The sequence below is a fragment of the Dinoponera quadriceps genome, unplaced genomic scaffold (assembly GCF_001313825.1).
Source record: "Dinoponera quadriceps isolate SergipeBrazil2010 unplaced genomic scaffold, ASM131382v1 scaffold113, whole genome shotgun sequence".
Lineage (NCBI taxonomy): Eukaryota > Metazoa > Arthropoda > Insecta > Hymenoptera > Formicidae > Dinoponera > Dinoponera quadriceps.
Genome location: NW_014554899.1, coordinates 1,244 through 14,822, shown reverse-complemented (window position 1 = coordinate 14,822; position 13,579 = coordinate 1,244). Strand labels below are relative to the sequence as shown.

The following is a 13,579-nucleotide window of genomic DNA, read 5'->3' as shown; positions in this document are numbered from 1 at the left end:
AATCCGTGCTTCGAGCACCGAGTTGCAAGGTAGAGAAAAGAAGCTGCGTCGTCGTTCGCTGCCGCGGTCACGGATGCATATGGAGGTGCGTACAACGCTCGTCTCGACGCATCCTCCTTCTACTCCCGTACCGTACGCGTCTTTGTCGAATTTAACGATGATTCTCTGCCAGCCGTGACAGTTGTGAAAGTGTTTCGGAACAATGCTGCGCGATCCACGCTTGCGAATCTCTGTGCAATTGTTCAGCCATCCTACGTCGACGCTGTGAATATAAAGCGCAGCCAGAATCGCCGCGTACTCCATACTTGTCTCCGTTCAACTACGCATCAATATCTCCGTTTTTGTCAAGTTCGGCGAATGACATTTTTTCGCACAGGGCGATAGCTGTTGCGCATTGAATGTACGCACGATTAAGTTCACGGGTGCGCAAGGATTGTGTTTGTGTATGCGTTCTCAGCTGACGGAGTCTGTCAGCTGCCTCCGTACGCCATGCCCCGCCTCACCTCGGCTCACCTTACCGCGCCTTCGCCCCGCCATCGCTTCGTCCTAGCCTAGCCTAACCCGGTCTAGTCTCGTCCCATCTCCTCCGTCCCGTTTCGCTAAGCCTCGCCTCACTTCACCCGACCTCACGTCGCATCTCACTCACCCCCTAGTCAGCCGACTTTGTTTCCAACTAACCTCACTTCGTCCAACCTTCTTCATCTCTCTCGCTCATACTCCTCTGTTTTTGTAAACAACGAATATAATGAGTGATTGACGTATTATTGTTCTTTCCTATCGCGGATAAAATTGTAACGATTTTTCAACGAACTGTTTTTATCAGATCTCTCACAATTTGTTGGCTCTGCATTCTTTCACAGCCAATTATTCATTTCCATAAGTATATATTTTGCATCAAGTTTGATTATTGTTCCACGATTCCGGTGGAACGCAATAATCAGTATATTCGCTATTTATTTTTCTCACGAGTGTGACAAGTTTTTGCAGACATTCACACGTGTGACGGCACAGAAAGATCGCAACACTTTTTGTTTTGGAAACACACATCTCGTGTCAAGTAGAAAGGAGAATTTGTTGTTCTCGGGAGATACATTATCTTCTTCGAATCGAAAAAAAAAGCGTTGCAAGTTTTCTGTGTCCGCGACTGTACGTTCATCAAAACGTCGCAGGGAATAATGGGTTGTTTTGCATGCATATTGGTTTGCAACCAATTCATCGACCGTCGCATTTTGAAAGCATCGAAACTATCTAATCTCGATAAAAAGGCATTTTTCAACACTTTTCTCAGAAATATCAGCTGCTACTGTGCAAACTTTCCATTCCGATTTTTTATCTTTCAGGAATAATTCGACAACCATATTCTACGGACGGGCCATAGAGAAAACCAAAGTGTACGCGATAAAGAACGATGACCCGAATTGACTACACTCACAGCGCCAGTCTACCGCGCTTGCTTCTCTCTCTCTCTCTCTCTCTCTCTCTTTCAATGTCTGCTAAGTTGCACATCCATGCTAGTTTTGTCGTATGACGAAAAGTTGACTTTGGTTTCCGATCCGTCGAGCCAACGTGTATAAAAGCGTTATGGTGTTCTTTTTAATACACAGCTCGTCGATCGAATGTAGTGTACGCGTAAACCTGTTGGACGACGGTTTTGTGTACATTTACAGCTGACTGGACTATCAGCTGACTGTGCACGACAGCATCGCGCGCAGCGATACGCGCAATTTTCTCGCCTCTTTACGATTGAACTTTTCTTCCCCGCCTACAGCTCACGCCATAATCAGTGCGTTACGAGTCGCAAGGAGGGCAATGGCTGCCGCTATTCGATCTTCAGACGAGCTCCGTTCGCATCGTTGATGAGCGGGGTGAAGGGTTACGACTCGTGTAAACTCTCGCATAGAAGACGGTTTATAAATAACTAAAGGGGCTTTGCCTCTTACCATGGCCTTCGACTGTCAAGCCTTCGCTCGCTCGTTTCTCCAACAGGCCTGTAGATATGTTTATATCTTATAGGGGAAAATTACGTCAAAAATACATTAGAAGAATATTTAAGATAACGGTTTTTCACGGTAAACATGTTGTAATTAATGATGGGGTTGAAACGAGACAATGGTCATCAATGCACAGATCGTTAACTTACAAAGATTAAGAGCAATTATCCGATGTAGAAGATTTATAAAATGAGATAAAAACATCGTTGCACCGTTTTTCAAAAAATATCAAAGTTGCGACAATTTGTATCTTTGTATTAAAGCCGCAACAAGTGGATGAAATTCAACGGAGAATAAATCCATATTGAGACGCCGGCGATCAGACACGCAGCGCAAGCGTAAAAGTTTATTTGCATATTGCCAAGCAGTTTGGGCAAAACGTGCGATAAAATTTTGAGTAAACTTCCATTTGTTTCAAATGGATGAATTTGTTAATCAAAGTTCAGAATTTGCTTTTGAATTAAATTGCTTTTTCAAATTTTATCCTCAAATTTGGATCGTCATTTGTATCGTGGAAAAAAGGACTGCTTGACGATGACGACAATTAGTTTTTCCGCCCTCTTCATTCTTTAAATATATCTTTCATACACTCAGGTTTCGTCCACGAAAAACTGTGTCTCGAACACTGAGCGACGCAGACACTGCGCGAGACATTCGTCTTACTCTGCGCAACATACGCGCGTGTCTATATAATCGGACAGAAAAATTTGTGCTCTCTTTACGCGCTCTCCTGCCGCTTGCGTTTCAATGAGGCTAAACAAAGAATCGTGAGTTCGATTCATAACGAGTTGTTCCCCTTTCGTCGCTCTTTGATCGCTCGAGCGATCTATAAATTGCTCATCTTTTTCTCATGAATATTACATAGCAACGAAGTTTCAGTCAATAATTTCGCGACGTTCTGTGTTGTACAGAAGTAGGATAAACGATTCTTACGTGCATCTTTGTGTTATGAAGCAACGTCCCGCGACGTCTGTCCGCGGACGAAGTCTTGACTGAAAACTTAACGAAGCCGGCTGTCGTGCGTACTCGCGCGGACGGAATAAAAGAGAAGCGGATATATTTCCAACGAGTAGCAATGACCCTGAGCAATGTATCGACTCGCTAAAGTCCCGTCTCTCTTTGTTCTCGGCGATCCGTTAGGAAACTCGTTCCCCCATGCGCGTTTTCTTCTTCGCGAGTCAGTTGCATTTCCTCTCTTTCCCCTCTCTCTTTTTTTTTTGGGATACTTTGTCCGAAATTTTGTCCGCTACACTCGGTGTATCTATGCTGCGTCTGGTGCGATTTTCAATTTTAGTATGTTCGTCTTACGTATTAAATTTCGTACGAGATGTTTCGAAGGAGCAAGAGACGATGTCACAGGTTGCGACCGATCGATTAGTGAGAATCTCGCAAGAATGTGTGATTTATGAAACAACGTTTGCTACATCCGTGCCAAAGAAGGACGACGCGGAGTAAATGCGTCCATATACGGAAAAAGCCTTTAACGATTCATAACAACGGCCTTGTCTCTTTGTTTGAACGCGCGCTAGCACGTGGCGGCAGTCGATACGCGCGGAAATACGCGTCGATGCTGTTGCGTTTGAAAGTTACGTTGTATCAATATGCTTTCAACGTCATCAACACGGTTGTCACTGCGTTGGCCCATTGTCTCGGACGTTTTTCTTCCCCCCTTTTTTTTCCATACAAAAGTAAATAAAGTGGATAACAAATCTGTTTGCCAACGGAACGAAATTACACGAAACCGTTCTGCAATTCTGGTGTATCAGTGTACATTTGTGTTAAATCCCCGTAATCTATTTCTGTATATTGCACGTAAATAAGTACTCATGGTATGTATGTATTATGTATGCGTGTGCATATACACACGACGTATGTACAACAATCGTACGATCGATATATCGTTGGCATGGTATATCCTGAAAATAGCAGCATACCTCGATAAAGTAAGATTTCTGAATTTTTCTTCTTTTCAATCGCTCGTAGCTTGAAAATGACCGATGTTTTCCATGATATAATTTTTGAGGGAAGTCAACTCTAGTCTACAGTTAATTCAAGAATTCGCGAGAAAAAAGTGTGTACGTTTGATTCCGCGCGTACGAAACATGTGTATGGTGTGTCAAGATCGCGAAGCAATTGTAAATGTGAAATGATGCATCAATTTGTTCTCACATTTTACAGGTGTCCCCGAACCGGCGCTGTCTGAACCAGCTCAACAGCTGATCGGAGTACGAAGCGGCGGTGAACGGGGCCACTATCGCACCACCACCCCGCGTTTCGGTGAAATCCTTTCAGTCTCGTGTACTCCACTGGATAAAAGGCAAATTTTGGCGAAGGAAGAGATCTATCCTCGTGCTCTTGGCAAAAGGATAGGACAGTGTCTCTCGTCCGCTTGGATACGCCATTCATCATGGTCAAAACTTTTCAAGCGTATTTACCTTCCTGTCATCGCACTTACTCGTGCATTCACTGCCGTGCTCATCTCGCCAATCACGACGAACTCATTTCTAAGGTGAGCGCGTACATCAATCAGCCAACAACGATGAGTATCGTATATTTTCTTTCATCATCAGTACGCCAAGGCTCCTGTGTGGGTCTCAATCTATGCGTCAACGAAATTTAATGTATTTCTTTGGTACTTTATGTATTTTTTTGGTATTTCAGTCCTTCCAGGGCAGTCAAGGTCGTGCCTATCTCTTTAATTCCGTGTAAGTATATCGAACGATATATAAATATAAAGTATATAAAATGTCAGATAGAACAAGTTCTCTACCATATGCCGACACGATATGCATGCGAAAGATATATATATATATATATATATATATATATATTTTATATAATAACAATTGCTTTAAAACTGCCGTCATTTTTTTTCTTTTTTCAACAATACCGATTCTTCGCTCGACTTGAAGTCAACATTTTTCCTCGATAAAAATTGTTATTACCGCGGTAATAACAAATTATCGCGGTAGGCACAGTTTCTTTCTCAGTCTTTTTTCTTTTTTCTTTTTAAATAAATTTCTTCTTGTGCATTTGTATGAACGGATAAATTTCGTTAAAATTTCTAAATTCTTGTACTTTCTTTTGAACTTGATTTACACGAATCCATTATCGAAAATATGGATGTCGCATACGGTATCGCGCGATATGAAATAAACGCAAATTCCATAGTTCCAATTGTTTTCAATAATGCGCGCGTCAAGTATTTTGGAACACACACACACACACACACACACACACACACGCGCGCGCGCGCGCGCGCGTGCGCACACATATACACAACGAGAACATGTTGAAAAATGATATTTATGTTATTCAGGGTGAACGTAGGCTGTGGTCCCGCGGAAGAGCGAGTTCTATTGACCGGGCTGCACGCAGTCGCCGATATCTATTGCGAATGTTGCAAAACCACCTTAGGATGGAAATACGTTAGTTAGCCGTTGACTTAATTACTCGTACAAAAGAGAGTTCACAACGTTGATCGTCTCATGTGATATTTTTAGGAACACGCATTCGAGTCGAGTCAGAAATATAAGGAAGGGAAATTTATAATCGAACTTGCCCACATGATCAAGGAGAATGGATGGGAATGAAGAGCAGAGAGGAATGCAACAAGTTCTCTGTGCCTCTTGTCAAACTTTTCCTGACAATGCCTACAATGTTGTTCTAATTGCAATGTGCGACCCCTCTCCATTCGAACCACCAACGAAAGTCTGTGATTTCATTTGTGATTTGTAATCTTAGTAATTTTTATGTTTCGGACAATTCGTCACCGATTTCTGTTGACTCTAATCAAATCGAATAAGCGAAGGCACATTAGCGATCCGTGATCGTTGATGGACATATTTCACACCAAGTATCGCAAAGAAATTATTTTTCAAACGAAGAAAAGATAGAATAAGACAATGATGTCGAGCGATGGTGAATATGATGACGAAGGAGGTGCCATGGTGGAAATAAAGAAGCGAAATTGCTCGGTACGAGCAGTGGGGTGCCCCCCTCTCTCCATCTAATCTTGATTCATTATTCTTGTAGACATTGCGTGCGTCGTACATGTCAAGGATGAATGTTAAAGATTAACACGTGGGGCACCCCGAAATCAGTTTTATCCGCACCGGAACAGCGCAAGTGCCACAGATTTTGCCGGACTGATTGCCTGCCTGCCGCGTCTGTCATTGGAATTTCACTGCCGATATTCCTAATATTAATTAAGATACTGTACGTCGTATTTAGACGGCGCAGTAGTATAGTTCTAGTTTAGCTTACGTCATAGAGTACTAAAGCCTATATTACATTATTATAGGACTTCGTGAATATATAGAAAATAGGAATAAATAATCATGGAGGGCGAGAAGCGGCAGAAAAAGAAAACGAGAGAGAGAGAGAGAGAGAGAGAACGAATGAACGAACGAAAGCGAGTGAGTGAATGTTAAGAAAGACAGAAGAAAAAGTTTGGGTTATGTGTTACACACACACACACACACGCACGCACGCACGCACGCACGCACGCACGCGTATGTATATATTTGATTTTACGTTCGCCATGCCTGCCAAACTATCTTATTTGTCTGCCAGTATATACTATTATTATAGTAGTATCATATTGTAATACGTTAACGTTTCCATCGGCTGAGCAAGATGTGGTACAATAACACCTTTTTGTTGTAAAATCTTGGAACTGCGCCTTTCTCTATGCACGCAAGAGAATATTAAAAATATAAAGGTGATTGCTCATTTCTTTTAATATCGATCTCATTTGTAAATATTTTATAAGATTCAAACATATTCGCGCGATTTGCAAATAACGATGGTTGTGGCAGACTTTGTTCTCGTAAAAATGTAGTAGTTTCCGGATCGATATATAAAATGATTCACACACACACACACACACACACACNCACACACACACACACACACACACACACACACACACACACACACAAAAGAAGTGTTAATTTCACTTTGTGGATCAATATTAATTAACTGTCAAGCAGAAGTTTATAGATAAATCTATTCATAATATGGAATTGCTGCTTCTTATTACGTTGGACTATATCGTATAACAGTTTTTGAATGGGTGTGTATGCGCGTGCGCGTGTGAGGGAATATGAAAGAGGGTAGGAGAGGGATTTCTCTCAATATGTGCACACACACACAACCCGCGCACGCACGCACGCACGCACGCACGCACGCACGCACGCACGCACGCACGCACGCACGCGCACACACACACACACACACACACACACACACACACACACACAACTTCGTTATATAGGTTGGTTATATGAGTTTACCATCTTTGCTATATTCCTCGATACGCTCTTCCGTTGTTATCTTCTTGTTACAATCATCGAAAGGAAAAGGTAGTTAATATTCGGATCATTCGGAATTGATCTGTAATTATAGTATATATTTATGGCGTGTGCACTTGTACTATTAGAGATCAACGAGTCCGAGGCAAATGCGAGTTGCATCTGTGTGTGCATGAGATACTTAACGACTAAATCGAGGACTCGCGGAAACTGCTACTTAATGACGTTAATCGCGCGCAACTTCAACATAGAAAATTGTTTCTTCTCTGTGTGCGCATTCGTTAACAGGAAGATAGCGCTATTGCGTTTATTGCGTCAAGCGGTAATGCGTGTATATTGTATAAAACATTTGTACAATACCAGTGATCTTTTTTTGCACTATTTTTCACTACGTCTAGAAAGAAAAAAAAAGTTTAGCTTTCAAATGCCTACTACATATGAAAGTGCAGTGTATTCGCGCGTATATAGAAAAATATCTGCCGCCTGCCTGTTCGACTGACGGACCGACCGACTTACCGACCGACCGACAGACTGACCGACCTATCGATCGAATGAATGGTTGAAGGAACGAATGGACGAATGAATGTGCCGGCCTAATATTCACGCTGTCACTCAAAGAGTACTTTTTATATTAATGTGTCGATATCCTTATCCGCACTCACCTTTCCAGAAGCTCGTTAAAATATATCAACCAACACTAACTCGGTAGTCTTCAGCTTCACCAACATTCAACACTTCCACCGTCGTAAGATTTTGCTTTGTAAAACGTGTTCTTAATAAAAAAAGAAACAATATACAAAGAGTAATCAATCGAAGACAATTGTGTGCAAATGAGTTCCTCTGATGTATTCCAGATATACTTAATATATCAGTGATGGAAGCATTGAAATGTATTCTATATGAAGAATGGAAGAATACTTTTTGCGCATAAATCTGCTTATTTTTCAGCTCTTCTTTCAAACGATCGAATAATGTTGCATAATACTCTTCTGTTATTGTTTTGTCCTTTTTCAAGTAGTCAATTAGAATCATTCCTTGGGAATCTCCCAAGAAAAAAAACATTTTTATAAATGTGCGATTACGCGTGTTATTTTGCGCGTATATTCTTTTATTTCCACATATACTGTCATATAGATTGGCATGATTTTTCTCGCTTCTGACGTCATCTAAGGACAGAAATAGCGATTATCCAGGAGCCTTAAAAGTTGTAACCTCCTTATAATCTTACCGCAATATTCGATGCTACGAGGGAAGTTGCCTAATCTACAAGTATTATACACAGCTATTGTTACTATTGAATTTAGCGACAGATTAAAAATATACTGTTGCTAGATACAACAGTTGTCGTATACACTACTTTAAACAAAAAATTTTTAACCATTTTGCAAATAACACAAGTAACAAATAAAGCAAGTTTTTGAGTTATTAATTAAAGGAGTCGGTATTCATTTTGAATAATTAATAACTTGAAATTTTTCATGGTTGTTTGCAAAACGAGGACGTGGTGGGGTAAGTAAGGGTACATCATATTTTTCAAACTTTTTTGTCGTTAATAATTTAAACAAACTACGGCGACGGCTGAAACTTTATTGCGTGTTACTTAGGATCATGATTTTGATCATATATGTCAAAATGATTAAAGGGGGGTGAGTAAGGATGAATATCGATTTGTTTATTAAAGTGGTTTATAAGTGAATAAAATTAATTACTTAACTGTTAACTGTGATTTTTCGATAACTATTCCATTTTATCGCAAACATCGGAAAGTTTCATGTTTTGTATCACATATAAATATCGCATGCCATGATTGTCAGGCCATTCTATATCTTATACGATTGCATCCAACGGTAGAAATAAAATACGTGTTTACGTAACGTTGTATCGATATAAACGAACGTTCTCTCCAATAAAAACAATATGCATATGAAATATATGAAACGTAATATTACACATTCAATTAGTGCATATGTCAACATTTGGGAACGTCTGGAAAAAAAAACTTCAAACAATACGGAGGAATTTATTATATGTTACGATCACGATGATTAATATTTCTTAAAAAGTAAAAACTTGTATAAAAAAAACACGCTATTGAAAATGGAAATTACAACATCATATGTAACATCTACGTAGCGAAGTCAACATATGAATCGCTCTCTATTCTTCTGTTTGTGTATCATACGATGTTGATATTTTTATTTTCAGTATTGTGTGTGTGTGTGTGTGTGTGTGGGTGTGTTTATTTGCTGTAAAAATTACTCGTTCCCTTACTCGTATATAGAAAAACGTACAAAATATATTTCTCTTATTATTCCACGATGAAACAATGTAGCAAATTAACCAAAGTTCATGCATGAAAAATACAATATATTCGATCGCTTTATACATGAACGTATAAAAATATTTCACCTGTAACGACGCTAGAGCGACGTATAACATACATACGCATATATATATATATATATGCTGTTGCAATCATTTTATATCAATCTTCTAATATTGCTAAATTTTTTTATCGTGTGAAACGACATTCTGTCTTGGCGTTAATCTCAGTCTTTCGATATTCTTACCAATAGTAACTCAGAGATGGCAGAGAGAAGATATACGCGGGATGATTTTTGCGATAATATTTGGAGGTCAAATCTAAAAGCCGAAATGGCTATCAAGTCATAGATTCGTGTCTTCTGATATGTCGATGTAAAACTGAAAATCACATCATGTACAGCTTTTTGCGAACACCGACGACAATGTGTCCATTTTGCTCTAGCGTATTTTCCTCAGACACTCCGTACGGTTGAAATCTCACAACTGATACTTTTATACAAGTTTTATATAATACGAATATCTCAATAATATAGTTGGAAGACTCGATAATATAGTAATATTTGTAATTATTACATTACGACCCACATATTGTACGTCGACGACGATTCAACAACGATCCATCTTTTGCGAACATGCAAATATTTAATAAGGCAACTTGTGGGATTCGCGTACGTACAATATTCCAGTCGATCGTTCGGTCACTCACGCTCATCGAACGTTTCAATCTTTAAAAAGTGAGACGCTTTGTACGACGCTTTGTACGACGTGATCACGATATGGCAAAAGACTCGATCGAGTCTCTATATCTCTAACCTTGAGAAAATCGATATTTTTCTGCGATATGATTCAGCATATATTGAAACGCTGTAGAAGGGGGCATACCAAATTTCTGTCTCCATAAATGTCTGGCGATGATGTGTTGACCTAAGGTGTGCGTAGCTTCTTGAACTTCCTCGCAGATTTCGACGGCGCTTTGCCAGATCGTCTCTTGATCGTGATATGAAATGGAACGTTTAGAAAGCAATTATGCGAGTAAAGACAGGGACGTTATTTCAGGAGGAGAATAATAATTACCAAGATTGTCGACAAGTTTCCTCATACCAGGTGGATCGAATTTCTGTAGTTGTTCTACACTGATAACTTTATATTGCTTCAAGCTTCGCAAAGATTCGTAACTGCAACAACACGCGCGATTATTAGCTACTATGTAACTGCCTGGTATCGTGTGTCGCACCATTTCCTTCAGAGCCTCTTCGACCATGTTGCTACATCTGTCTATTAATCCCGCTCGTTGCTTCTCCATCTTTTGTGGCTACAAAATGTGACATATACGAATGGCTGATGTAGCTTTTTACCCTAGATTACCGATTGAACGTTTAATCGTACAGATAGATCATTACTGGCCCGAGCGCGAAGCACAAGCATGTAAAAAACTAGAATTAAATTATGTCGAATTGCTCGACTGAAACAATATATTTGCTAATATATATCGCGCTCACATAATTTGCAGATGGTGTATCTATGGGCCATCTATACGCCGCCAAGTCGATCAGACGCGTAATCGGTAACCCAGCTGCTTTTGCGATTAAATATGTATGTACAATTCGGACAATCCGTAGAATATTTTTCGCGCGATGATCACGGCAATATCCGTTATTTACGAGTTGAAATTACCTCTGATATTGCTTCAATCATATGTAACCATATGCGAGTTGGTATAGTATTTACTTCTGCGATACATATGATGGTGTGTGAGTTATTATTGCGCTTCTTTGCAGAATTCACATCTGGTTGATGCTCTGTCATATAGCCATTGGGAAATTCATCCACTATCAATATTGCACTTTCGCCACCTAGTAACCAATCCTCCGGATGCTTTTTCACGTAGACTGCGGAAACTTCGTCGCACCGCTCGTATATCTTTCTTACTACGTGTTTCTTGACATCTATGATAATACAAATACTGATACACACACACAGACACACACACACACACACATATATCTTTCGAGCAAACACAATGTAACACCTGTTGTAATTTTCTACTCATAACTGATATATAACGCACGCGTCATCTAACAATTACGAGTAGGTAATTAGAATTAATAACGTATGTTACATTGTGTGCGCTGCTTTCTAAGAGAAAAGTAAGCCAATATATGTTCCTTCCATCAAAAAGTACAAACAATTATTCAAATTAATTTTGTTTTCAAATAACTGTAATATCACATGACGTTATTGAAAGAAAAAAAGTTTACAAACTATTTACAACCACAAACCGTTGGTACGTTAACCTTCCTTTTTTGAGAGGTATATATATTGTGTGATTAAAAAAAAAAGATAGGCTAATTGTATACATCAGGATGAAAACGAAAAAGTTGAATAAACATGGCGATTAAAACGTTCAATTGACAAATAATGATCACGTAAAATTTATGAGAATTTTAATATTATTTTAATATTATTACAATAGATCCTTTAGATTTTGTTAATGCGATTGGATAATATTCTATTTGTACAGCATATATTGACGCAATAAGCAAATGTTAGCATTATGCCGCTGATCAAAATACTGTGGCATTCGCACAAAGCTTGTTTTCTATCGACAGAACCTTTCAGACAATTTTTGCCATCGATCAGTTGGCAGATTTTGCCGTATTTCTGCTGACAAAATTTACAGCAGACAATATGTAAAATCAGTACATTTGGCTGTCTGAATTATGAAATACTCGTACATAAATACCTAGATACGAAGCAGTAATTTCGCAGGGAATTCTTTGACACCATCCTAGTATCAACTGAAGGCACATTTTCAAATCACATTTTATCCCCAAGAAAAAGGAATTATCCCTGATGGATTGTTTTCTCATACAGTTGGGGCAAGACCAACTGTATTTGTCAACGATTCTCGCAGGATTCCATGCTAAACTTCGTCCTTTACAATTAGGACAATTGGAGACTGTACGAATAAGACTCATTTCTTTCAACCAGCTGCATAATTCTCCTTCGTGTCCTTGTTGCAACATTGGTCGTACAACAACATCGAAATATCCACCTTCGTCGCTGAAATGTTCCAAACATGCTCTGTAAAGAGAACATTATGTTACGAAGCTGTGATACAAAATGTTTTATCAAGTGAGTAATTTTATGTTTAATTTTATAAACGACCGATTGATATGCATAACACAACTTAGACTTTGAAGGAATTGACTGATTTTTTAGGCATACCTTGTATTCTTAACTTTAGCGTTTTTCATCCTTAATTATAAGATAACGAAATAACTATTGAATTGTCACCAAACAAATATGTAATAACTGAACTAAAAATTCGCGCACAAACAAAAGCGAAAATAAAAAAAAATAATTATAAAACCTAATAATAAACAGGAGACGATCGACCGACTACTGAGGTTACCATTGTTATGTCTCATCAACTTGTTTCCAGTTGTTATGTAAGCCATAGATGTAAGTGTATCTAGACGGAGCATTAATTCGGATCTCACAGGCTGCGCAATTTCAGTATTACTAAAGTTCAGTGATGCAGTATGAATTTTTTTTTTCCGATTTGTTCACATGACTGCAGTCGGGCAAATAATCTTTGCAGTATTGCAATCTACAGTTCATATTAAGTGTACTATTTGCTACAGTTTGCAATACTGCAGCGAATATCGGGATGTTGCTCGAGTTAATAAATTGAAAATGGCATTAGTGTTACGACTTGGACAAGCGTGGAATATGTGATTGAAGAAGATAGTAAACTAATAATCAATGACGTAGTTTGCTTAGGTTTTCTATGATAGGGTTTGAAATATTTTAATTCTTCTGTTTGCATTTGGATTTAACAACAAGTGAATGCCTCTTTTCTTTCATTAATAAATTAATAAAAATCACTAAATCCTTACTTCTTTCTCACTAGCGTTGGGTGTAGTAGAATGCGCAGTCCGTTTG

At 39.0% G+C, this 13,579-nt stretch overlaps 2 protein-coding genes across 3 annotated transcripts; one reads left to right on the top strand and one right to left on the bottom strand.

Moving 5' to 3' along the window:
* Positions 1-8,126, top strand: LOC106742576 (protein yippee-like 1). Of its 2 annotated transcripts, none has more exons than XM_014615677.1 (5): positions 1-85; positions 4,170-4,500; positions 4,653-4,696; positions 5,311-5,419; positions 5,495-8,126. In XM_014615677.1, exons 2-5 carry the CDS (start codon positions 4,399-4,401, stop codon positions 5,582-5,584), a joined length of 345 nt encoding a protein of 114 aa, XP_014471163.1. In that variant the 5' UTR covers positions 1-85; positions 4,170-4,398; the 3' UTR covers positions 5,585-8,126. The 2 variants fall into 2 exon arrangements, with proteins under 2 accessions (XP_014471163.1, XP_014471164.1); XM_014615678.1 differs by lacking the exon at positions 1-85 and adding an exon at positions 314-400.
* LOC106742575 lies at positions 6,527-13,072 on the bottom strand. Its single transcript, XM_014615675.1, has 5 exons — positions 12,860-13,072; positions 12,375-12,715; positions 11,306-11,577; positions 10,706-10,943; positions 6,527-10,618 (listed from the first exon to the last, which is right to left on the bottom strand). Exons 1-5 carry the CDS (start codon positions 12,886-12,888, stop codon positions 10,440-10,442), a joined length of 1,059 nt encoding a protein of 352 aa, XP_014471161.1. The 5' UTR covers positions 12,889-13,072; the 3' UTR covers positions 6,527-10,439.
* Positions 13,073-13,579: the final 507 nt, after the last annotated feature.

Coding starts and splice junctions, on each gene's coding strand:
- LOC106742576 (XM_014615677.1), top strand. CDS start 4,399: ATGGTCAAAACTTTTCAAGCGTATTTACCTTCCTGTCATCGCACTTAC. Junction 4,501..4,652: donor ACGACGAACTCATTTCTAAG/GTGAGCGCGTAC, acceptor TTGGTATTTCAG/TCCTTCCAGGGCAGTCAAGG. Junction 5,420..5,494: donor CCACCTTAGGATGGAAATAC/GTTAGTTAGCCG, acceptor TGATATTTTTAG/GAACACGCATTCGAGTCGAG.
- LOC106742575 (XM_014615675.1), bottom strand. CDS start 12,888: ATGAAAAACGCTAAAGTTAAGAATACAAG. Junction 12,716..12,859: donor GCTAAAGTTAAGAATACAAG/GTATGCCTAAAA, acceptor TTCTCTTTACAG/AGCATGTTTGGAACATTTCA. Junction 11,578..12,374: donor AATTACTGCTTCGTATCTAG/GTATTTATGTAC, acceptor GTATTATCATAG/ATGTCAAGAAACACGTAGTA.